This window comes from Antennarius striatus, chromosome 6 (genome assembly GCF_040054535.1).
Source record: "Antennarius striatus isolate MH-2024 chromosome 6, ASM4005453v1, whole genome shotgun sequence".
In the NCBI taxonomy this organism is placed as follows: Eukaryota; Metazoa; Chordata; class Actinopteri; order Lophiiformes; family Antennariidae; genus Antennarius; species Antennarius striatus.
The window spans coordinates 711051-737364 of NC_090781.1; the positions used below are offsets into that span (position 1 = coordinate 711051).

General features: G+C 50.8%; 1 protein-coding gene across 1 annotated transcript; it reads right to left on the minus strand.

The window, feature by feature from the left end:
* Positions 1 to 18509: 18509 nt before the first annotated feature.
* LOC137596706 (zona pellucida sperm-binding protein 3-like) lies at positions 18510 to 24135 on the minus strand. The gene is made up of 8 exons (XM_068317418.1): positions 23644 to 24135; positions 23459 to 23577; positions 23077 to 23111; positions 22658 to 22936; positions 22406 to 22580; positions 19351 to 19456; positions 19197 to 19279; positions 18510 to 19134 (listed from the first exon to the last, which is right to left on the minus strand). The coding sequence occupies exons 1-8, from the start codon at positions 24133 to 24135 to the stop codon at positions 18903 to 18905; spliced, it is 1521 nt and encodes a 506-aa protein (XP_068173519.1). The 3' UTR covers positions 18510 to 18902.
* Positions 24136 to 26314: the final 2179 nt, after the last annotated feature.

The window sequence follows — 26314 nt, forward strand, 5'->3', positions numbered from 1 at the left end:
ATTTCTCACGGCAAAGGAAGCTGTGACAGAAGAAAATGTGCAGTGATCAATGAGGCCATTATGTCAGGCGCTCTGGTTTCACTCACAGACGACAGCTCTCAGCGTCTCCAGCAGAGTTGAAACACGCGTGTTAGCGGGGGCACTCGTACAGAACATCCAGGTCAAATGTCTGGGACTCAACATCTTACTCTGAAAGTTGATACTGACACTTCATTTAGGATAAAACCTGCCAGTAGACAAGCCTGTGTGACCCCAGGGAGGAACCTCCACTGCAGCGGACAGCGGGGGCTACTTAGATAATTAAACACATGTTGATGTATCTCACTATATATTGACGTACAGTAATACCTCGCATATTTGCACTTCAAGATGCACGGCCTCACTACATCGCAGATTTTTAGTAGGCAGTCACATGATACCGCACGCGACATGCTATTGGCTGACAGCATCCGGAAGTGCACCGCGCTCCGAGACTCATGGAACACAGCACACTTCCATGAGACACAAAAGTGCTTTAAACAGTCTATCAGAGTGTTTTAAAGGTAATACAGATAGAAGGTGGTTTAATATCTGTGTGGGGGGGTTCAGAAACGTTTAAATTACAGTAAATAATAAAATATGTTGTCGTTATTACGCGGAATTCTGTTTTTGGTCCTGGAACGCGTTAACCGTGAGTAATGAGGGATCACTGTGACCCCACGTCAATGGACAGTTGACAGGTTCGCCTCACTAATAAAAAGCCTCGTATCATATTAAACAGATCTGATTGATCTGTTCAAATGAACATGTGGGGTCACAGAGGTCCAGTTCAGTCCCACTGATTTCTTCCCTCGACCTGATTGTAGTGCTTCATGGACCTTCATCTGCTCCCTGGAGGGCAACAGAGGAAGAAAAGGGCAAAAGTAGCTGCTGGTACAATGACCCCCCTGTACGTCTTTATTCAAGGGGGGAGAGCTGGACTGTGAGAACGGATGGGCAGGAGAAAAGGGGAGGAAATGAATGAATGCCCAACAATCTCCATCTCCTCTGAGGGGGGGCATAAAGGTCAAAGTGCTGAAAGAAGTAACTGCGAATACAACACTGCCCTGATGTTTTAGTTCGGCTAAGATACTCAAGAACAAATAAAACATTCAGTGTTTCATTCCACACTGTAGTCAAGGTGAGGTACAACATTGAATGAAATGGAAACACTGCCAAAAACCACCAGAGCCTTTGGATCACAGATCACCCAGCAGGGGCCGTCATGAATGGCAGTGGGGGGGTTCTTCTTGATGCTCTAGATCAGCGGTTTCCCCATGTCCTCCAGGTGGAATGTGGACTACCTGAAACCAGCACATAGAGCCAAATCAGATGAAACACAAGCTCCCCCCTGAAAGCGGTTTACCCCGTCCACATGACGGAGACACTCACGGATAATATCACAAGCAAATCCAGGAAAGAAAGACTCGTAGACCTTCGAGCTCCGCAAAGGTTGTGAACAGTAAAAGCACAAGTCCACAGCAGCAGAGGTGGGTTAGGGCTAGGGTTAGGGTTAGGATAGGGTTAGGGTTAGGATAGGGTTAGGGTTAGGGTTAGGATAGGGTTAGGATAGGGTTAGGGTTAGGGTTAGGGTTAGGGTTAGGGTTAGGGTTAGGGTTAGGGTTAGGGGTTAGGATAGGGTTAGGATAGGGTTAGGGTTAGGGTTAGGGTTAGGATAGGGTTAGGATAGGGTTAGGGTTAGGGTTAGGGTTAGGATAGGGTTAGGGTTAGGGTTAGGGTTAGGGTTAGGATAGGGTTAGGGTTAGGGTTAGGGTTAGGATAGGGTTAGGATAGGGTTAGGGTTAGGGTTAGGGTTAGGATAGGGTTAGGGTTAGGGTTAGGGTTAGGGTTAGGATAGGGTTAGGATAGGGTTAGGGTTAGGATAGGGTTAGGACTAGGGCTAGGGTTAGGGTTAGGATAGGGTTAGGGTTAGGGTTAGGGTTAGGATAGGGTTAGGGTTAGGATAGGGTTAGGGTTAGGGTTAGGGCTAGGGCTAGGGTTAGGGTTAGGATAGGGTTAGGGTTAGGGTTAGGGTTAGGGTTAGGATAGGGTTAGGGTTAGGGTTAGGGTTAGGGTTAGGATAGGGTTAGGGTTAGGATAGGGTTAGGGTTAGGGTTAGGGCTAGGGCTAGGGTTAGGGTTAGGATAGGGTTAGGGTTAGGGTTAGGGTTAGGATAGGGTTAGGGTTAGGGTTAGGATAGGGTGTGTTTCAGTCAGCAATGAGGGACCGTCTCATCTTCACTCGTCCAAATCCATGTCGCGGGTTTATGCTGAGCCTATCCAGCTAAAATGAAGAGTGAGGGGGCCACACCCTGAACAAATCCCCAGTTCACCATCGGGCCACTGAGGCTGCGTTCAGACTGCAGGCAAATCAGATTCCAATCAGATTTCCTTCCACATCCGATTTTTAGGGTTTACTGTTCACACTATTTTTAGCAAGTGTCCAAATGCGATCTGGCTCTGTTCAGACTGGGACACATTATCGGACAATGTGACAGGTTGCCGTAACAACGACGTCAGGGCGGAGTCGTCGTTCAGTGTAATGTGTGAGGTCAGATAATTGCGATGGCTGCGGCAACAACAACAACAACGACGTTACCTTAGCGTGTTGGTGACATCACTGTCTGGTAGAGGTGGAGAAAACACACACACACCAGACATCCGTGTCTTACCGCTCCGTAATGCGACGCTTTTCCTTCTCACATCGTGGATATGACGTCACCGTCCGCCATATCTGATCGGAGTGTTTGGAGACGCATCTGTCCATATCCGATCTGAAACTACGTCCCCAATGTTTCAGTCCGTCCTGCAAAAATCAGATTTCATCTAGTATGGGACTGTTCAGACTACAAACAAGACATCCAATATCAATCTGGATGGGCTAAAAATCAGATTTTGGCGACCAGTCTGAACGCAGCCACAGAAAGAACATCCACTCTCACACACCCAATCACGTCACAGTCAATCTATTTTGACCAATTCGTCCTAGCTGCATGTTTTGGAGGTGGGAGGAAGTGGAGAACCCACAGAGAACCCACACAGACACAAGAAGAATGTTTGGAGTCCGCACAGGAAGTCACCAGGTGGGATCAAACCAAGGGCCTCCTTGGTCTGATGGAACAGCACTACTATGGGAAGAATGTATCTGATGATTGGAAGACAGAGTAACAGAAGGACCCCCAGGAGCCTGCCCCAATGAGTACCTGGACTGGGATCAGGTCCTGACCAGTCTACGGCAGAGGGAATAACAGATTTGTCCAATGAAGAGAGAGGAGAAGCATGGGCAAAATTACCATTGGTGTTCGGAAAATATCACGTTGTGTTTCTGGAGTTTTTCCAGTTACTGTTGAGTTACTGGCAGTGGGTGGTATCCCTTTATTTAGATTAAAACCAACCAACAAACAAAGACTATGTGGATTCAGAGTTGTTCTGTGTGGCGCTCCTCTTCATCAGATCCCCTGAGGCCTTCCTGACCCAATTAGCAGCAGTACATCTGTGCTAATTAGCACACGGATTTCCAACCGGTTCAGTAAAGGACACCAAAAAAAAGGAGGAGGAGTGCTTGGCTTACATTCCTAATTATTTAAAGTCTAACAAGGTGTTGAAGTGATTGTGTTTGTCTAAAAGAATACAAAATAAATACAAAGAGGAACTGGAGGAGGAACAACGATGATGAGGATGATGAGAAAGTACTTCCACTTCCTCATTCAGGGACAGATGAGTCTGGAGGGTAGAAGCAGTGCATTTTTTTTGTCCATGACAAGGTAAAATTAAAAGGTAGCGCTGTGGTCGCACAACAAGGCGGTTCTGGGTTCGAGTCCTGCTTTGTGTGGAGTTTGCATGTTGCCCCATGTCTGCGTGGGTTCTCCCCGGGTCCTCCGGCTTCCTCCCCCCTCCAGAAACATGCGCTTCAGGTTAATTGGCCATTCAGAATTGACTGTAGGAGTGAGTGTGTGAAATGGTTGTCTGTCTCTGTGGCTCCACGGTGCACTGGCGTCATTCCTGGAGTGTCCCCCACCTCACGCCCTATGCCAGCTGGGATAGGCTCCAGCTCCCCGTGACCGCTGCTGAAGCAGTGACAGAAAATGGATGGATGGAGAACAACATGTATGAAGACTTAAATCAGTAAACTGCTGCATTCCCTGACAGAATGAAGACATCTTGGACTGATGTCTGTGACACTAAAGGAACCAGTTTGGTTTTCACCACTCAGACGAAAGAAAGGGAAGCAGCTCATCCAACCACCTTCATGAGATAACTTCCTACCTCACTATACATATATATTCTGTATGTATATATATATATATATATATATATATATATATATATATATATATATAGAGAGAGAGAGAGAGAGAGAGAGAGAGAGAGAGAGAGAGAGAGAGAGAGAGAGAGAGAGAGAGAGAGAGAGAGAGAGAGAGAGAGAGAGAAATGTCCCTCTCACCCTTGTGGGGTGGTATCTGTGTGTCATCCTCCAGCTCAGGTCCTCTACCAGACCCCTGGGAGTCTGAGGGTTCTGTCAGTATCTTAGCTGTTCCTAGGACTGCGCTCGTCTGGACTGAGGCTTCAGATGTTGTTCCAGGAATCTGCTGGAGACACTCTTCCAGTTTGGGGGTCACTGCCCCAAGTGCTCCTACTACCACGGGGACCACATTAACCTTGACCTTCCACATCTGTTCCAGCTGTTCTTTCACCCCTTGGTACTTCTCAATCTTTTCGTGTTCCTTCTTCCTGATGTTGGCGTCAGCTGGAATCTCCACATCTATCACCACTGCTCTCTTCTGCTCTTTGTCCATCACCACTATGTCCGGTTTGTTAGCCAGTAGCTGTTTGTCGGTCTGGAAGCTGAAGTCCCACAGGATCTTAGCCTTGTCGTTCTCAACCACCTTCGGTGGTATGTCCCATTGGGATTTGGGTACTTCTAGTCCATACTGGGTACAGATGTTCCTGTACACTATCACAGCTACTTGGTTGTGCCTTTCCATGTATGCTGAGCTGGCGAGCCTCTTACACCCTGCTACCACATGCTGGACTGACTCTGGGGCTTCTTTACATAGCCTGCACCTTGGGTCAGATCTACTGTGGTAGATATTGGCCTCTATTGCCCTTGTACTTAGGGCCTGTTCTTGTGCTGCCATGATCAGTGCCTCTGTGCTGTCCGTCAGTCCAGCTTTATTCAGCCATTGGTAGGTCTTCTTGATATCAGCCACTTCCTCTATCTGACGGTGGTACATGTAGGGGCTTGTCCCTCTATGTCGTCTCCTCCTCCTCCTCCTCTTCCTCCTCAGGCTTCTGCTGTCTAAGCCATTCACTGAGCAGTTCATCTGTTGGGGCCATCTTCCTGATGTACTCTTGGATTTTTGATGTCTCATCCTGGACAGTGGCCCTGATGCTCACTAGTCCTCGGCCTCCCTCTTTCCGCTTAGTGTACAGCCTCAGGATGCTGGACTTGGGGTGAAACCCTCCATGCATGGTGAGGAGCTTTCTAGTCTTGATATCTGTGGCTTCTATCTCCTCCTTTGGCCAGCTTATGATCCCAGCGGGGTATCTGATGACAGGCAGTGCATACATGTTGATGGCTCGGACCTTGTTCTTGCCATTCAGCTGACTTCTCAGGACTTGCCTTACTCTCTGGAGGTATTTGGCTGTGGTTGACTTCCTTGCGGCCTCCTCATGGTTACCATTAGCCTGTGGGATTCCAAGGTATTTGTAGCTGTCCTTGATGTCTTCTATCCTGCCCCCTGGTAGGTCAACCCCTTCAGTTCTGATCATCTTGCCTCTTCTTGATACCATCCGGCCACATTTGTCTAATCCGAATGACATCCCTATGTCGTCGCTGTAGATCCTGGTGGTGTGGATCAGTGAGTCAATTTCTCGCTCATTCCTGGCGTACAGCTTGATGTCATCCATGTAGAGGAGATGGCTGATTGTTGTCCCGCTTCGGAATCGGTATCCGTAGCCACTCTTTGTGATGATGTGACTGAGGGGGTTCAGGCCTATGCAGAACAGCAGTGGTGATAGTGCATCCCCTTGGTATATGCCGCACTTGATGTTAACTTGGGCAATTGGCTTGGAGTTAGTCTCCAGGGTTGTCTTCCACTTGCCCATTGAGTTCTTGATGAAGGCTCTTAGTGTCCTGTTGATCTTATACAGTTCCAGACATTCCAGTATCCACGTGTGTGGCATTGAGTCGTAGGCTTTCTGGTAGTCAATCCAGGCGGTGCACAAGTTGGTCTGCCTATTCTTACAGTCTCTGTGTACTGCTCTGTCCACCAGTAGCTGGTGCTTGGCTCCCCTGGTGTTACTACCAACTCCTTTCTGTGCCCCGCTCATGTATTGATCCATGTGCCTACTCATCTTAGCTGCCATGATGCCTGACAGGAGCTTCCATGTTGTACTGAGACAGGTTATTGGCCGGTAGTTGGATGGGGTAGATTCCTTCTGTGGGTCTTTCATGATCAGGACTGTCCTGCCTTCAGTCAACCATTCTGGGTGCGTCCCATCCCTTAGCAGCTGGTTCATCTGTGCTGCTAGACGCTCGTGGAGTGCTGTCAGCTTCTTTAGCCAGTATGTATGGATCATATCGGGGCCCGGTGCTGACCAACTCTTCATCTTTGACACTCTTTCTTGGATGTCTGCCATTGAGATGGTTACTGGTTCTTGTTCTGGGAGGCAGCTGTGGTCAGTCCTTAGGTCCACTAGCCACTGGGCATCGGTGTTGTGTGATGCTACTCTTTCCCATATGCCCTTCCAGTATTTCTCCACCTCAGCTCTTGGTGGGTCTGGCCGGATGCTATTTCCCTGCCACTGAGAGTACACCTTTGCTGGTTGAGTGGAGAAGGTCTTGTTTATTCTCCTGGCCTCAGTCTCCTTGGTGTATCGCTTCAGTCGGGTAGCCAGAGCCGTTAGTCTCTGTTTGGCAGTTTCGAGTGCTTCAGGTATGGAGAGCTTGCTGTATTTCCTGGGTGCCCCTTTATTCACCATGTTCCCCTTCTGTAGCTCGGCTAGCTGGCTGACTTCTCTCCGTGTCGCCTTTATCTTGGCCTCTAACCGTCTCTTCCATGGAGGGTATTGTTTGTTATGCCCTGTGTTGATCTTATATCCCAGCATCTCGAGGATTACTGTTGCTGTCCTGTGGATCAGCTTGTTGGTCTCAGTTATGTTCCCTGTGGGGATGGTTCTTATTGCAGCATTCACATCTTCTAGCAGATCTTCTGAAGGTACTTGACAACTTAGCTCTGTTAGTTATCGGAGGCTCCAGGTTTCCATTTGGGTCACGATCTTCCCTCTCAGGTCAGCAGCTCTTGTATTGAGGCTGTGTATGTCTCTTGGGGCTTGGTACCCAATCTCGGATTGTGGGGGCGGTGATATCTCCCGCTGACCCGATGTCCTGGCTCCCCCTTGCCGTAGCATTGTTGTAGTATTTCATCGATCTCTAGCTGTGACAGCAGATGTCATCGTGGGCTCACATGGGGAGGACATTGAGGGGGCAGCTCAGTGTTTTCCAGATTACATTAACTTCTGTGTGGACACCGTGGCCCCTGTCAGGACAGTTAGGTGTTACCCCAACAACAAACCCTGGGTAACCAAGGAGGTCAAGGCTGTCCTGAACAGAAAAAAGTGGGCTTTCAGGAGCAAGAACGAGGAGGAGATGAGGAAGGCCCAGCAGGAGGTGAGACTCTGCCTGAGGGAGGCCAAGGAGGCGTATGGGAGGAAGCTGGAGAAGCAGCTGGGCAACCAGGTACAGGAGGTCTGGAACGGGATGAGAACCATCACCGGACACAGGACAGGGCGTAGCACTGTGGAGGGGAACAGTGAACGAGCGAATGAACTAAGCAGCTTTTTCAATCGGTTCAGCTCCCCCACCACTCCCGGCTCCTCGTCCCAGGCCTCTCCTGGCCTACAGGCCTCTCCCGGCCCTGCGGACCGCTCCACTGATGCTCCCTCCTCCTGTGCTTCCTCTCCTTCCACCCCTGCCACTTCTCCCGAGCCCACTCCAAGAGCTGTGAAGCTCAACGGCCCCACCTCAACCACTGGACTTCCAACCTCGCCACAACCTCCTGCTCCCACCAGGACCGAGACCATCATCACTGCAGACCTGGTGACGACAATGCTGAGGAGGCTCCATCCCTATAAGGCGGCTGGACCGGATAAGATCTCCCCAAGACTCCTCCGAGCCTGTGCTTCGGAACTACGGTACCCCCTGCAGCGATTGTTCAACCTCAGTCTGCGGCTGGGGAGGGTCCCGTCACTGTGGAAGACCTCCTGCATCGTCCCTGTACCCAAGAAAAGACGCCCAACTGGATCAACAACCACTGACCGGTTGCTCTTATCTCCCACGTAATGAAGACCCTAGAGCGACTGGTCCTGGAGCTCATGCGTCCACAGGTACAGGGTGCTATGGACCCTCTCCAGTTCGCCTATCAGGCCAAGGTTGGTGTTGACGACGCTGTCTTGTACCATCTCCACCGTGTGCTCTCCTACCTGGACACCAGGGGCTGTGCCGTCTGTCCTAAGCTCCTTCTCATGTTCTATCAGTCCGTAGTCTCCACTGTGCTGTCATACTCCATTGTGTGTTGGGGTGGGGGGGCCAGGAAAAGAGATATGGTCCTCCTTCGTGCCATCAGGGGGTACAATGACTCTCTCAGGAGGAGCGGGGGGGAGGTGGGGAGGTCAGCACGGGGTTGAATGGTTGAATGGATTTAATTTGATTTAATTTTATACTGTTTATATTTTTATTTTTTTAGTACATGTCCTGTTAATTCCACATGTGTCTGTTAGTGTGGTGTCTGTCCTGTTTGGGTTTTATTTTTTCCTGGTGTTTGGCTGAGCAGTGGATATGTACAATTTCCCCTGGGATTATTAAAGTATCTATCTATCTATCTATCTATCTATCTATCTATCTATCTATCTATCTATCTATCTATCTATCTATCTATCTATCTATCTAACCAAGGTGGATTGACAAAGATAAATATCACTTGCTTCATAAAGTTCATGTCCATCCATAAACAAAGCACAGGCCTTATTGATCCAGCATGTAGCTGCTTTACACATGATCACTCATCAGTCTTCCTAGCTTGTTAACTGTCTGTTGTTTGATGAGCCTCCAGCCTCCTGCTACCAGCGCTGGCCGTCGCCGTAGAAAGCACCCTAATGCTTCTTCTCATTACGCTGCCAGCCATGGTGCTAATGGTGCTCTCACTGGCAATGGCTGCAATAAGAGCACAATTCTCACTAATGGGTCTGTCACACATTAACCCTCCGTCACTCAGAAGCGGGTCTCTGACTCGCCTTGGGCTTCCTCTGTGCATTAGAAAACCTGAAACCTCTGACAGAACAACAGACAGGAGCATTTGTCCAACGCTGTCCTCCAGCTACTGTCACCAGGTTACAACAGTTCCTCTGGCTCTGTGGTTGGAATTACAACTTCCTGCCCTTCAGGTCTTAACAAACCTGCAGGCAGCATACGAGTTCGCTCTTTACAACACGAGTGAACTCTGCGACACCAGCAGGACGCCGGTTGGCCAGCATTCATTCTGGGTGAGCTCATCTCCAGGTTACCTTAACACTGTTGGCCTCCAGGTACCAAAGGAAGTCAACATGTTATCTCATCCAGGTTTTAGCTCCAAACATAAATGTATCTGTCATAATGTAGGCTGACCTGGCCTATTACAAACTTTGCTTCCTGAACAGGAACTTGAACCCTGGACCTTCAGATTAAAAGTCTGCTCTACCAGCTGAGCTGTCTGGGCTCCTGGCTGTCCCAGCACCTTCCCACAGGGACGACCTTCCCAACATCACATTTTATGGTGTGAAGGTTTAATATTGTGTTAAGGCACACAACACTAAACAAAAAATAAAATCACAATTCATCGACGAGAAACAGACATCTTATTTTATTCTCAACCAATGATGGTGCTTCAGCTGATCCATCAGCCTGCTCAGGTTTTCCATTTAAGGTTGTTTTGCAGAGTAAATGTATATTTGGTGGTTAAATACCTCCAAACTTTCATATTTTGTATATTTGAATTCAAATTGGGTTGGACGATTCAAACGCTGATTTTGTGGAAAGCAGGTTGAGATTTTTTTAATTTCGACCAGCAGGTAATCCAACAACCATCTTCTCCTCAGTCTTCATCGACACCAGGCGTCTGTTTCTATTAGTCTCCATCGTTCTCGGGTGTAAACGGCTCCTATAGATGTACACAAGTCGCAGTGACATGTGGTCCATTGTCTCACCGAGAAAAGCAGAAAACACGTCCTACATGAAGAATTGTCCGTCAGCGTCAGTGAGCCTCTAACAGTTTAAGACTGATGGGCTGGAGACATGAAGAAGAGCTGGATTAAAATTCTGGAGGAACTCATCATGTTGTTGTTTGTATGTATATATTAAATTACGAAGAGACAGACGTTCAATTGATTTTGTGATTAATCCTGCTGAATAAAAATAATGATAGTAGATACAATCTAAACAACAGTCGAGGAGAAATAATCATGGCCAGTGCTTTGTTCTAGTCTGGCTCCATTGTTCATTCACTCCTCGTTCATACGTGGCGATGATAAAACTGAACTCCATTCCTGTGGCAGAGGAATGGAAATGTGGCAGCCAATCTGCCCCAGCGGCCCCTCCCACCACCACTGGAACATTCACACACATACACACACCGGCGAGTCCCTCACTGGAGGCAGGGAGGGTAAAGTGTCCTCCCCAGGGGCACAACGACAGATGACTGGAACAGCCCTACGATCATTGGACAAGCACCTGACGCCCCAGTGTTCCATTTCAACGCTAACAGATTTCTATAGTTCTAAAATTCTTTGTGATGCTACATCAGCGTCATTTTTCTTTGTTTCCTGTCTCCAAACAGTCAGAGTCCTAGCAGGGCGCTAACTGTTGTCGTTGGTCCACCACGAGCGCAGGATGAAACCGGTTTGGAGAGAAAACCAGAATAATTCCCAGCACAGGAAGCCTTGAACCGAGGCTGCAGCCGACTGCTAACAACGGCATCAATCAGCCCAGAGACGCTGGCCAATCATCGATCGGTTGTCATCTCAAAGGCAGCGAGTCGTCTTCAGGTCCTCTGTTTTACCCATGATGCACCTGCATGTGTTAAACATTCAGAATGGTGCAGTAACGCTAATGGCTGATGAGTGATCACGCTGATGAGTCCGCTCGAGCTTCACTCCTCTGGTGGGGTCCCTGCCTTCCTCGGGGGGGGGATTAATGGCCATAATGGCCGGGGAGGAGTCTGCACCAGAGTTCACGTCCTGCATGAAGAACCAGCATTACAGGATTTTCACATTATGCAAAATGGGTGGGAGCAACTTTCCTAGAATCCTTTTGCTGCAAACAAGCGGGTATCGGGTGAACTGGACCAAATGCATTCTGGGTTTAATTGGCCCTGACACTTTATTGTATTTCCTTCCCACTTTGCTGGTACCCCAGGGAGCTCTGGCCCCGGCTGGTGCCTCATTGGCGAAACCTGAGCTCAATCAAGACGATAGACTCCTCCAATAAGGACCTGCTGATTGTGCCATGTCAGAGATTCTGCCCCCGAGTCGGCTCTCTGGGTGGGGTGAACGTTTCATCTGGACGGCCTCGGACTCTGACGGGGGCCACCACTGCTCACGTCTCTGCTGGCTGCAGTAACTGATAGTCTGAAGGAGTGATGGAGGCTGGAGCTCAGGATGTGGTGACGCTCTCCATCTGATATTCTACGTCTCGTCTCCACTGCTGGCCTCGCCGCTCAACAACACCTGGCTAATTTAAATGTATGTACCTAAGTAATCTTACCTTTAATCCATCCACAGTGGGTTTCTAAGTCATCCCATATGGACGGCACACACCTTGGTGCAGTGGGCAGGAGGTTGCAGGTTGGAGTCCTTTCTGTGTGGAGTTTGTAGGTTCTCTGTGTGGGTGCTGTTCAGGTTCTCCAGTTTCCTTCCACCTCCAAAAACATTTTAGGTGAATTGATGGGTTTCCGTGTGAATGGTCTGTCATGTGACTCTGAGATACTCTGACAACACACCCAGAGTGTCTTTATGATGCTCTACAACTGCTCTAGAACACACACAGAGCTTTCAGAGCACTGGCCCACATATAAAGCCTGATGGCAGTTTGAGCTCTAACCAGCTGGAGTGACCGTGTGTGATGGAGCGTCACCATCAAGGTTCACCGTCAGTGACATCACACTGCATCAGAACGCATTACCAACAGGTGGCTATGCTGTGTGATCATCCATCCATCATCCATCCATCTATTCATCACCCATCCATCATCCATCCATCTATTCATCAACCATCCATCCATCCATCCATCATCCATCCATCTATTCATCATCCATCCATCCTCCATCCATCCATCCATCCATCATCCATCCGTCATCCATCCATCCATCATCCATCCATCATCCATCCATCATCCATCCATCTATTCATCAACCATCCATCATCCATCCATCATCCATCCATCATCCATCCATCATCCATCCATCATCCATCATCCATCCATCCATCATCCATCCATCCATCCATTCATCCATCCAAAAAGAGGCACTAAATATAACTGGACCAACAGAACTGAGGTGAATGAATGGACACAACAGGAGGAAACTGTCCCACCAATCAGAGGAACTTAATTAGTAGTTAGGTCAAACTAAGACTAACACGGAGGGGGAAATTAAACAACAACTATAAATACCCAGATCCCCCCCATGACACAGCATGCTGTGGTTCAGCCTAATAAGGCTGGTAGCAGCCTATCAGGGCCCAGTCCTAGGCCACACCCCTGCTGCACCAGGAAATAAAACTCCAGGTAACTCAAAAGAACAGAAACAAATATAAATACAAGGGTAATACTGAAAATATGAAGACTGGAATATTTAGAGTTTGAAATGATGTGTTTAATATTGGGTCTTGTGACTGCAAAATGAAAATGTCCTAGTGGTGAGGTGTGGGTATTACAGTGTGTGGCTGGGCATCACTGAACTAAGGGGCATCATGTATGCAGAAGGGCTGTTTGTAAAGCCTCAATCCCCCACAATGCAGTTGGATGTATCTGTTTGCATATTAACTGACTGATCCCTCACGAGCAGGCTGACTCATCTGAGGTTCTACTTCTATCAACTCGTAAAGGAACTTTAATGTCATTTAAAGCAGAAGTAAAATACTACAAATGAGTCAGGGAGCCGGGGCGGTGACCCCGTCACGGTGACCCCGTCACGGTGACCCCGTCAAACCGAAACGTGCAAATCATGCAAGGCTGGGGCAAAAGAGGCAGCATGAAACATTTTTATTACATCGTTCTCTGCAGTTTTTAACGCTGTGACTACGACCGTGACCTTCAGGGCGTGGGGTCACCATGACACCCTGGAGGTCCAGAGGAGACGTTCACAGCTGAAGTCAGCAGAGCAGAAGGCCGTGGTGACAGGAATGGGACATTTCAGCTCTCCACTCATCTGAACTCTGACTGAACTCCATTGTCAAAGAGAGGCTGAGGGATTACCAGCGGGGGGGGGGTTATGAACTGTCATAGCTGCTGCCTGAAGTGCAGCAAGTCAGGCGAAATACGGCCGCGTCCCAATTCAGAGCAGCGCAGGCAAAATACCCAGAAATCAGCAGCTTCACAAACACGGAAATAAATCAAGTGTGTGTTGTTGTGTGTGAGTCACTGCCTGTGGGCGCAGAGACAGCCTGAGGACAGAAATAACACACACCGCCACACACACCGCCACACACACCGCCACACACACACAGACACACACACACACACACACACACACACACACACACACACACACACACACACACACACACACACACACACCGCCACGAATATTCAAGAATGAACCTGTTACCAGGTATTATTACACATGGCCAACAGTCACACACACACAGACACACACAGACACACTTCACACACACACACACACACACACACACACACACACACACACACACACACACACACACACACACACACACACAAAACCTAACAAACTGATTTTAAACTATGATGAGAGGAATGTACATGTCTGTACTCTGATGTCGTAATGTGTAACTGCTGGTTGACGTCTGAGGATGGAGACCCGCTGCAGGTCCACACAAAAAGCTAGAAGAGGACAGAACAACATCAGAGATAACGGAGACATAGAGACGACCCCCCCAGGAAGTAACAGACGCTCCTCTGTTTGCCCAACAGCCATAATGTCAGCTGATCGACGCTCTAATGACAACAGATGACGTTTGTTTACCTGGATTTGATGACTTTGGGCTCTGACAGATGGGAAACAATCATGTGAGCCTGAGCTGATCAATATTCCTGAACATTTGTCCTACATTTAAACACAGCATGTAGACCTACGAAGACTACAACACAGCAGCACACATGGAGCATTTATAGGGAATGTAGTCGCAAGAGGGCACAAGCCAGTGTCTTATTGTGCCGGTCCCAAGCCCGGATAAATACAGAGGGTTGTGTCAGGAAGGGCATGCGAGGTAAAACTTTTACCAAATCAAGCATGCAAATCAAACCTATGACTTCCATACTGGATCGGTCGAGGCCCGGGTTAACAACGACCGCCATCGGTGCTGTTGACCTACGGGGTGCCAGTGGAAATTGGACTACTGTTGGTCAAAGGAGAGGAGGAAAGTGTGTTCGTAGGAAGAGAGAGAAGAGGAACACCAAGAGTATAGGACTGAGAGTAGGGACGTTGAATGTTGGAACTATGACAGGAAAAGGTAGAGTTGGTTGACATGATGCAGAGGAGGAAGGTAGACATACTGTGTGTCCAGGAGACCAGGTGGAAAGGTAGCAAGGCTAGAAGTTTAGGAGCAGGGTTCAAGTTGTTCTATCATGGTGTAGATGGGAAGAGAAATGGAGGAGGAGTTATCTTGAAGGAGGAGTTTGTTAGGAATGTCCTGGAGGTAAAAAGAGTGTCAGATAGAGTGATGAGTCTGAAGCTAGAAATAGAAGGTGTGATGTTCAATGTTGTTAGTGGGTATGCTCCACAGGTAGGATGTGAGCTGGGGGAGAAGGAGAAATTCTGGTCGGACTTTGATGAAGTGATGCAGAGCATACCTAGAAGTGAGAGAGTTGTCATTGGAGCAGACTTCAATGGACATGTTGGTGCAGGAAACAGAGGTGATGAGGAGGTGATGGGCAGGTTTGGTATCCAGGAGAGGAACGCAGAAGGACAGATGGTAGTTGACTTTGCAAAAAGGATGGAAATGGCTGTAGTGAATACTTTCTTCCAGAAGAGGCAGGAACATAGAGTGACCTATAAGAGTGGTGGTAGGAGCACACAGGTAGACTACATCTGGTGTAGACGGTGTAACCTGAAGGAGATCAGTGACTGCAAAGTAGTGGTAGGTGAGAGTGTAGCCAAACAGCATAGGATGGTGGTGTGTAGGATGACTCTGGTGGTGAGGAAGATGAAGAGGACAAAGGCAGAGCAGAAGACGAAATGGTGGAAGCTGAAAAAGGAAGAGTGTTGCATGACTTTTAGGAAGGAGTTAAGACAGGCTCTGGGTGGTCAGGAGGTGCTTCCAGATGACTGGACAACTACAGCTAATGTGATCAGGGAGACAGGTAAGAGAGTACTTGGTGTGTCATCTGGAAGGAAAGTAGATAAGGAGACTTGGTGGTGGAATGAGGAGGTACAGGAGTGTATACAGAGAAAGAGGTTAGCAAAGAAGAAGTGGGACACTGAGAGGACTGAGGAGAGTAGACAGGAGTACAGGGAGATGCAGCGTAAGGTGAAGGTAGAGGTAGCAAAGGCCAAACAAGAAGCTTATGAGGACTTGTATGCTAGGTTGGACAGTAAGGAGGGAGAGACTGATCTATACCGGTTGGCAAGACAGAGAGACAGAGATGGGAAGGACGTGCAGCAGGTTAGGGTGATTAAGGATAGGGATGGAAGTCTATTGACAGGTGCCAGTAGTGTGATGGGAAGATGGAAAGAGTACTTTGAAGAGTTGATGAAGGTGGAAAATGAGAGAGAACAAAGACTAGAAGAGGTGACTGTTGTGGACCAGGAAGTAGCAAAGATTAGTCAGGATGAAGTGAGGAGGGCACTGAAGAGGATGAAGAGTGGAAAGGCAGTCGGTCCTGATGATATACCTGTAGAGGTTTGGAAGTGTCTAGGAGAGGTGGCGGTAGAGTTTCTGACTGGGTTGTTCAACAGGATCTTAGATAGTGAGAAGATGCCTGAGGAATGGAGGAGAAGTGTGCTGGTGCCCATTTTTAAGAACAAGGGAGATGTGCAGAGTTGTGGCAACTACAGAGGAATAAAGCTGATGATCCATACAATGAAGTTATGGGAGAGAGTAGTGGAAGATAGACTAAGGGCAGAAGTGAACATTTGTGAGCAGCAGTATGGTTTCATGCCAAAACAGAGTACTACAGATGCAGTATTTGCTTTGAGGATGTTGATAGAGAAGTCCAGAGAAGGCCAGAGGGAGCTGCATTGTGTTTTTGTAGATCTGGAGAAAGCTGATGACAGGGTGTCCAGAGAGGAACTGTGGTATTGTATGAGGAAGTCTGGAGTGGCAGAGAAGTATGTTAGAGCGGTGCAGGACATGTATGAGGACTGTAAGACAGTGGTGAGGTGTGTGTAGGTGTGACAGAGGAGTTCAAGGTGGAGGTGGGACTACATCAGGGATCAGCTCTGAGCCCCTTCTTGTTGCTATGGTGATGGACAGGCTGACAGACCAGGTTAGACAGGAATCTCCATGGACTATGATGTTTGCAGATGACATTGTGATCTGCAGTGAGAGCAGGGAACAGGTGGAGGAGAAGCTAGAGAGGTGGAGGTTTGTCCTGGAAAGGAGAGGAATGAAGGTTAGCCGCAGTAAGACAGAGTACATGTGTGTGAATGAGAGGGACCCAAGTGGAAGAGTGAGGTTACAGGGAGAAGAGATCAAGAAGGGGGAGGATTTGAAGTACTTAGGGTCAACAGTCCAGAGCAATGGAGAGTGTGGAAAAGAGGTGAAGAAGCGTGTCCAGGCAGGATGGAACGGGTGGAGGAAAGTGTCAGGTGTGATGTGTGATAGAAGAGTTTCAGCTAAAATGAAAGGAAAGGTGTACAAAACTGTGGTGAGACCAGCGATGTTGTTTGGTCTAGAGACAGTGTCCCTGAGGAAAAGACAGGAGACAGAGCTGGAGGTAGCAGAGATGAAGATGCTGAGGTTCTCTCTGGGAGTGACCAGGATGGATAGGATCAGGAATGAGTCCATCAGAGGGACAGCACATGTTAGAGGTTCTGGAGATAAAGTCAGAGAGGCCAGACTGAGATGGTTTGGACATGTCCAGAGGAGAGATAGTGAATATATTGGTAGAAGGATGCTGAGTTCTGAACTGCCAGGCAGGAGGCCTGGAGGAAGACCAAAGAGGAGGTTTATGGATGTAGTGAAAGAGGACATGAAGGTAGTTGGTGCGAGAGAAGAGGATGAGAAGACAGGGTTAGATGGAGGACACTGATTGGCTGTGGAGGCCCTGAAGGGAAAAGCCCAAAGAAGATTTTGTAATGAAACATTTAGTCGTGTTCAGGAGGAGACGTGACACAAACTCTTGTTACGAGAACATGGAACTCTGACTGGTTTGTTTTAAATACGTTCTTTTTTTTCTGCTCATTTAAAAGCAGAAACCACAGGAATGAAAACACACATGACGGGTCGGGGGGGGGCAATCAAACCACTTCCTGCATCTGACCCCGATGTCAGCGAGACATCCTGAAGACGATGTGGGGGGGCAGCATGCTGGAGATGTTTGGAGGTCACCATGGAACAGTGTGACCTCCCCACTGATGAACATGAACGGGGGGGGGGGCATTCTAGCAAGGAATTCAATTCATTCCAGGAATAATCATTTTATTGTTGTGAAATAACCAAAATATAGAAATACGCTCCCACGATATCAACAGACGGGAGAAATCAACCCTGAATCCTGATCAAAACCTAAAAGGAGATTTTAAAGCCGTCTGACTGGGGGGGTCAGCTCAGACACCCAGACCAGAACACAACTGGACAGTAATGAAATCTGACTGGAATCATCTGGGGGCTCAGAAACACGTCCCCAATCCTATTTCAACGTGTGTATGGAAGGAATGTATCCCCACCCGTGTGTGTGTGTGTGTGTGTGTGTGTGTGCGTGTGTGTGTGTGTGCGTGTGTGTGTGTGTGTCTGTGTGTGTGTGTCTGTGTGTGTGTGTGTGTCTGTGTGTGTGTGCGTGTGTGTGTCTGTGTGTCTGTGTGTGTGTCTGTGTGTGTGTGTGTGTGTGTGTGTCTGTGTCTGTGTGTGTGTGTGTGTGTGTGTCTGTCTGTGTGTGTGTGTCTGTGTGTGTGTGTGTGTCTGTGTGTGTGTGCGTGTGTGTGTCTGTGTGTCTGTGTGTGTGTCTGTGTGTGTGTGTGTGTGTGTGTGTGTGTCTGTGTCTGTGTGTGTGTGTGTGTGTGTGTGTGTGTGTGTGTGTGTGTGTGTGTGTGTGTGTGTGTGTGTGTGTGTCCCAGCAGTGGGTAGAGCTCATGAACTTATTCCCTAATGTTAACGTCAGTAACCCAGTTCACCAGAGCTGGTGTTCACCAGTGACAGAAACAGACGGACTGGTCAACAGGGTCTTTATTGTGGGGGGGCAGCAAACATCCTGTCCCAGATGTGAACCCCCGACACCAGCCGACACTCCTGAATGCAGGCTGGATCCACCTGCGCCCAATAAAACACCTCCACTCATCCAGAACCACATCAGTAACCAGGGAGGGGTCTGGGGTTTAAATGATCCAGTGATGGCTCAACGAGCCCCCCGAGGAAGACCCTCACCATCAGCCTTCCTGGTTACCCAGGAAACGGTCACATGTTGGGTGAGCATCTCGTTAAAAAGAACTTTCATCGTTACAGAGAAAACGTAAAAGGGTCCTGGTGGACGGTGATGGGGCCCAGGGTCACCTCCGCCTCCCACTGCTCCTCTGGGGGGGGGCAAGAGGCGGAGTTAGAGAAGACATGAGACGCGTAGATGAACCGCTGACAGACAGTACCTTCGTCCAGGTGTCGGACCCTCCTCAGCCCACAGGTAGAAGCACAACAGGAACAGAGCTGGTCCGTACCGTCAGGGGCCGTCCACCTGCTGGGGGGGTCAGAGCAGATCATCAACCGGATCAAGACCTGGAACAGGTCCAGGTCCCTCACCTCTGGTCATGGGAGCACACCTTGTGCTCAGTGGAACCTGCAGAGGATGCTGGGATGGCCTTCAGCCGGCAGGTGATGAACACCTGTGAACGGGAGTGGAAATGTGATCCAGAGAATCGGGGGGGGGGGGTCTCATAAACGTTCCTTCACATACAGTCTTCAGTCCATGGAAGCTGGTGGTGTCCACCTGGAACCGGAGAACGTCCAACCGGGACTGGGGCAGAAACCTGGATCTGGGGCTGTTGGGCCCGCCCAGACACCTGTGAGTGGAAGCACCCCGGCAGGGGGTAGGGCTCATGAAGTACCCCAGCAGGAGGCGGGTGCTAACGTGACGTTAGCCTCCACGTGCCCCAGCAGGGGGCGGGTGCTAACGTGACGTTAGCCTCCACGTACCCCAGCAGGGGGCGGGTGCTAACGTGACGTTAGCCTCCACGTACCCCAGCAGGGGGCGGGTGCTAACGTGACGTTAGCCTCCACGTACCCCAGCAGGGGGCGGGTGCTAACGTGACGTTAGCCTCCACGTACCCCAGCAGGGGGCGGGTGCTAACGTGACGTTAGCCTCCACGTACCCCAGCAGGGGGCGGGTGCTAACGTGACGTTAGCCTCCACGTACCCCAGCAGGGGGCGGGTGCTAACGTGACGTTAGCCTCCACGTGCCCCAGCAGGGGGCGGGTGCTAACGTGACGTTAGCCTCCACGTACCCCAGCAGGGGGCGGGTGCTAACGTGACGTTAGCCTCCACGTACCCCAGCAGGGGGCGGGAGCTAGTGTGACGTTAGCCTCCACGTACCCCAGCAGGGGGCGGGTGCTAACGTGACGTTAGCCTCCACGTACCCCAGCAGGGGGCGGGTGCTAACGTGACGTTAGCCTCCACGTACCCCAGCAGGGGGCGGGTGCTAACGTGACGTTAGCCTCCACGTACCCCAGCAGGGGGCGGGTGCTAACGTGACGTTAGCCTCCACGTGCCCCAGCAGGGGGCGGGTGCTAACGTGACGTTAGCCTCCACGTGCCCCAGCAGGGGGCGGGTGCTAACGTGATGTTAGCCTCCACGTGCCCCAGCAGGGGGCGGGTGCTAACGTGACGTTAGCCTCCACGTACCCCAGCAGGGGGCGGGTGCTAACGTGACGTTAGCCTCCACGTACCCCAGCAGGGGGCGGGTGCTAACGTGACGTTAGCCTCCACGTACCCCAGCAGGGGGCGGGAGCTAGTGTGACGTTAGCCTCCACGTGCCCCAGCAGGGGGCGGGTGCTAACGTGACGTTAGCCTCCACGTACCCCAGCAGGGGGCGGGTGCTAACGTGACGTTAGCCTCCACGTACCCCAGCAGGGGGCGGGAGCTAGTGTGACGTTAGCCTCCACGTACCCCAGCAGGGGGCGGGTGCTAACGTGACGTTAGCCTCCACGTACCCCAGCAGGGGGCGGGTGCTAACGTGACGTTAGCCTCCACGTACCCCAGCAGGGGGCGGGTGCTAACGTGACGTTAGCCTCCACGTACCCCAGCAGGGGGCGGGTGCTAACGTGACGTTAGCCTCCACGTACCCCAGCAGGGGGCGGGTGCTAACGTGACGTTAGCCTCCACGTACCCCAGCAGGGGGCGGGTGCTAACGTGACGTTAGCCTCCACGTGCCCCAGCAGGGGGCGGGTGCTAACGTGACGTTAGCCTCCACGTGCCCCAGCAGGGGGCGGGTGCTAACGTGACGTTAGCCTCCACGTGCCCCAGCAGGGGGCGGGTGCTAACGTGACGTTAGCCTCCACGTACCCCAGCAGGGGGCGGGTGCTAACGTGACGTTAGCCTCCACGTACCCCAGCAGGGGGCGGGTGCTAACGTGACGTTAGCCTCCACGTACCCCAGCAGGGGGCGGGAGCTAGTGTGACGTTAGCCTCCACGTGCCCCAGCAGGGGGCGGGTGCTAACGTGACGTTAGCCTCCACGTACCCCAGCAGGGGGCGGGTGCTAACGTGACGTTAGCCTCCACGTACCCCAGCAGGGGGCGGGAGCTAGTGTGACGTTAGCCTCCACGTACCCCAGCAGGGGGCGGGTGCTAACGTGACGTTAGCCTCCACGTACCCCAGCAGGGGGCGGGTGCTAACGTGACGTTAGCCTCCACGTGCCCCAGCAGGGGGCGGGTGCTAACGTGACGTTAGCCTCCACGTACCCCAGCAGGGGGCGGGTGCTAACGTGACGTTAGCCTCCACGTACCCCAGCAGGGGGCGGGTGCTAACGTGACGTTAGCCTCCACGTACCCCAGCAGGGGGCGGGTGCTAACGTGACGTTAGCCTCCACGTACCCCAGCAGGGGGCCGGTGCTAACGTGACGTTAGCCTCCACGTACCCCAGCAGGGGGCCGGTGCTAACGTGACGTTAGCCTCCACGTACCCCAGCAGGGGGCGGGTGCTAACGTGACGTTAGCCTCCACGTACCCCAGCAGGGGGCGGGTGCTAACGTGACGTTAGCCTCCACGTACCCCAGCAGGGGGCGGGTGCTAACGTGACGTTAGCCTCCACGTACCCCAGCAGGGGGCCGGTGCTAACGTGACGTTAGCCTCCACGTACCCCAGCAGGGGGCGGGTGCTAACGTGACGTTAGCCTCCACGTACCCCAGCAGGAGGCGGGTGCTAACGTGACGTTAGCCTCCACGTACCCCAGCAGGGGGCGGGAGCTAACGTGACGTTAGCCTCCACGTACCCCAGCAGGGGGCGGGTGCTAACGTGACGTTAGCCTCCACGTACCCCAGCAGGGGGCGGGTGCTAACGTGACGTTAGCCTCCACGTACCCCAGCAGGGGGCGTGTGCTAACGTGACGTTAGCCTCCACGTACCCCAGCAGGGGGCGGGTGCTAACGTGACGTTAGCCTCCACGTGCCCCAGCAGGGGGCGGGTGCTAACGTGACGTTAGCCTCCACGTACCCCAGCAGGAGGCGGGTGCTAACGTGACGTTAGCCTCCACGTACCCCAGCAGGGGGCGGGAGCTAACGTGACGTTAGCCTCCACGTACCCCAGCAGGGGGCGGGTGCTAACGTGACGTTAGCCTCCACGTACCCCAGCAGGGGGCGGGTGCTAACGTGACGTTAGCCTCCACGTACCCCAGCAGGGGGCGTGTGCTAACGTGACGTTAGCCTCCACGTACCCCAGCAGGGGGCGGGTGCTAACGTGACGTTAGCCTCCACGTGCCCCAGCAGGGGGCGGGTGCTAACGTGACGTTAGCCTCCACGTACCCGTGGTTCCTAACAAAGTCCTGCGGTGGTCGTGGGGGGGGGTCCCGGCTGGTGGCGGCGCAGCGGTCCACCACCACCCTGAAGGGGCGGTGCCGGTGCTGCGTGAGCGACGCCTCCATGTTGATGACGCCCCCCGGGGGGAACTCGCTGGAGGGTCTCTCAGAGCTCCAGTCGTCTGGAAGACAAGTCAAACTCCTTCACACACGTTTCACGTGTTCCAGGCGTGTTGGTGAGCGTGTTCACGTGACCCACCTGTCCGGAGCTGCAGGGAGAAGAAGAGGCGACCTTCAGCCGCCTCCGAGGCCCTGAAGGCCCCCCAGGCAGGATTCAGGGGCCGACTGCTCACCGTCTGCTTCCTGGAAATTAAAGAGGGAAACGTTTCTACGCAGCAGCATTCAGGGACATCAGTCAGAGTGAACAGGAAGTGAGCCCCCCCCAGGTCTGACACACTGGAGGTGTGGAAAGGTGAAAACCTGTCGACACCTATTTCACAAGCAAACTGTCGCCTTTCATCAACGTCCTCCAACGGGTCTCAGGACGGAGCAGCGTGGACGTTTGTCACGTCCAGAACCCGACGTGGACTGATTGTATGTGGTGAAGCTTCACGCCATCTGCTGTTCAACGGTGGAAGTCTACGGGAGTCCCTCCGTCCAATCAGATCACGTCTTCACGTCTCTGCTGCGTCTCAACCTTCTGCAGATGTTTCCTTCACACAAAACAGCCTCAGTGGAGAAAAACACTGAAAATAAGACGCTTGATTCAGAAAGCTGGTCTGAATCAGGTCCCTGTGGACTTATCTTCTAGAAGAACCAGAAATAAAGTTCTGATTATTTCACCATTAATCTGTTTGTCCCAGAATTCACCCTCTACTGTGTTCTGGCCTTTTGGTGGGAAATAAAGGAAGACGGGGAGCAAGATGATGATGATGATGATGATGATGATGCGATTTGTCTCGGTTAACGGTTTCATGGGCACACAGAGGTTCTGTTGTGTCATCTGGGTGGGCTGAAGCTGTGGGTCATGGAGCTGAGGTCTGCTCAGGTGTAGCCTCACCTCAGGTAGTGACACTCCAGCCCAATGACGGCTCCTGGGCTCCTCAGGACGAGACTTCTGCCCGACGCGTTGGGCTGGTAGACCAGAGTGAAGACGTACACGAAGGAGTCCTCCTTCATCTGGAGGAGAACGGCGTTCAGTGACCAACATGATGAGTAACAGCACACGTCTGTTGAAGCTCCTACCAGCAGCCTGCTGCCACACTCATGCAGTTCACTCTCAAAGACCAGGACCTGGGACAGGGCGTCGACCTCAGTGGGTGGACACCCACCGAGCTGGATCTCCTCCGGCTGTACGAGCTTCCCCCGGCCCAGCAGGTTCTGGCTCACCTCCACCTGGATCCGATTCTCCCCACACCTCACAGCAGCTCGGTTCTTCAACACCGGCTGTTGCACCTGGAACTTGTGGGGAGGCGTCTTCACAGGATCCACTGGATGCTCTGGAAACTTCCAGGAGAGCAGCTCGGGTCCAGGTTCAGGTTCTGACGGGTTCTGCTTCTCCTCCAGCCCGCTGGCTTGTGAAGACGACTCGGTGGAGGGCTCTTCCTCAGGTCCTGCTGCCAGCTCGGCCTCCTCCTCCCCCAGGTGGGCTGGACGTCCTGCGCTGAGGGAACGAGCGTCACCAAGCCAAACACATGAGAGCACCAAGCCCACCACCAGAACCTGCCTGGACCCCATGACTGCAGGGACACAGTTCCTGTGCAGCTTCTCTCTCAAGCATGATCAGTGGCCCCGCCCACTGCACTGACTCCTCCCCCCGTCTCATTGGCTGATACCTGTTCACCTGTGTGGACGTCACAGCTGCAGGTGCTTCACTAACGGATCGGCCCAAGAACTGAGCATCAGCCAATGAGACGTCTGGTGTTAGTCCACAAACTGAGCAGCTGCTCTTTACCAAATAAATAAAACAATGAGATGAGAGGTAAAGGTAAAGGTAAAGGTAAAGGTAAAGGTAAAGGTAAAGGTAAAGACACCGACAGCGTTAGCGTCTCCATCCTGTTCAGACAGTGTACGCAAATCAGTAAAACACCACCAACAAATGTTGATGTCGCTTCACGCAGCGCAAGAGCTGACGCTCATCACGGAGTGTGGACCACGCCTCCACTGTGACGTCATTGCTATGGCAACCTGTCAGATTAGCTAACAATGTGTCCCAGTCGGAACGGAGCACGATCCCGTTTGGACACTTGATGTGAACAGTGTGAACAGTCAGCCCCGAAAATCAGATATGAAAGGAAATCTGATTTTAATGTCTGAACGCAGTATAAACCCTAAACCTGGATCAGGAACAGGCCTCAAGCACAGGGGCCGTGGATGGATGCATGGACGATGCATGGATGGATGCATGGATGGATGCATGGATGAATGCATGGATGGATGCATGGATGGATGCATGGATGGATGGATGGAATATAGTTCCTGCACAACATCCTGACACAAAACCACGTTTTCAGGAGACAAACTTACTTAAAAATGCTATCAATGCTATCAATGCTAACAGAACAATGAGTGTTTTTTTCTGAGCAGAGGTCACTGTGGGTCATGACTTTATGACCTTATTCAGCTACACCCTCCTTCCTGCTGCAGACGGCTGCCTGCCTCCTTGTTGGTTTCATTTGTGTTTGAAAGTGGTACGTTTGCGTAGGACGCCTGAAACAACACCCCATCCAAGGTCGGGTTGAGCTGTTACCACAGCAACGGTACATCAGTAATGAAAAAGGCCTGTCGCTCACAGACAGCAGGGTGGTCGCTGACTGGAGGGAGGGGTGAAGGAGGTTTTACTCTGCAGCTGACACTCAGAATGCTGTTACAGCATCTTGACTTAAAAATAAATTCCATACAGATAATCCTCAACATGCAAACACTCGACTTAAGAACATTCGGAGATACAGTACAAACGACTGTCCTCCTGCAGGTCCCCTTTCTGCCACAACCCCCCCAGGGGCAGCACTGCTGTGTTCACACAGCCCCAACACTTGTCCCCCTGTCTTGTTGTTTGTTGTTGTCTCTGTTAGCATCTCAGCGCGTCAGGCTCCACCCGGGATACTTTACTGTTTATCCTGATGATAAAGTAAAGACTAGTGAAGGTCGTGGTGGTGGTGAACATCTCTCTGATGACAACTCTGACTCTGACCCACAGTAACTCCTCCCTCCTCCACCGTCACTCTAAGCTACATGCTACATGCTACAGTGGATCATCAACATCAACAGTTGACTCTAAAGCTAAACTACATGCTATATGCTACATGCTACAGTGGATCATCAACAGTGACTCTGACTTGATGATCTTTAAATTGGTGGAGGGTTCCTTGAGGTGTTTTCTTCTTCTTCTCCTCAAGGATTAAATTATCAAATTTTAAGTTTTTCGTAAAATAATCTGGATTAAAACAATCATGTGAATGACGCTTAACAATAGATATTGGAATCATACGTACTTATTTTAATATGATGTTTTTATTCTTATTTATTGTAACGTAATATTGTGTGCTTTTGACGGGTTTCCAGTGATTTTAATAGTGGGTGTAGTTTGACCGGAGATGGGTGGGGCTTAAATCGGTACATTATTTTAAGTCTGAAATTGATATGGATTGATCAGAAGTTGCTTTATTTATTGTTTATTCTAAAACTATTTACAGAACAGCCTCAAAATTGAGATTCAAATCAATGTTTTTGATCACAAAACTAGGAGAACTCAGTAGTACTACTTACTACTTACAAGTTTTTTATGATCTCAGAACATGAATATTCTTCAGTTATTTTTTTAAGTGTATGAATGAATATTTACAGAACAGCCTCAGAATTTAGATTCAATGCTGTTGATCACAATACTAAAGGAAGTATTAACAGGACACGTTTT

Coding starts and splice junctions, on each gene's coding strand:
- LOC137596706 (XM_068317418.1), bottom strand. CDS start 24,135: ATGGGGTCCAGGCAGGTTCTGGTGGTGGGCTTGGTGCTCTCATGTGTT. Junction 23,578..23,643: donor AGTGTGGCAGCAGGCTGCTG/GTAGGAGCTTCA, acceptor GTTCTCCTCCAG/ATGAAGGAGGACTCCTTCGT. Junction 19,135..19,196: donor GTGTGCTCCCATGACCAGAG/GTGAGGGACCTG, acceptor TGACCCCCCCAG/CAGGTGGACGGCCCCTGACG.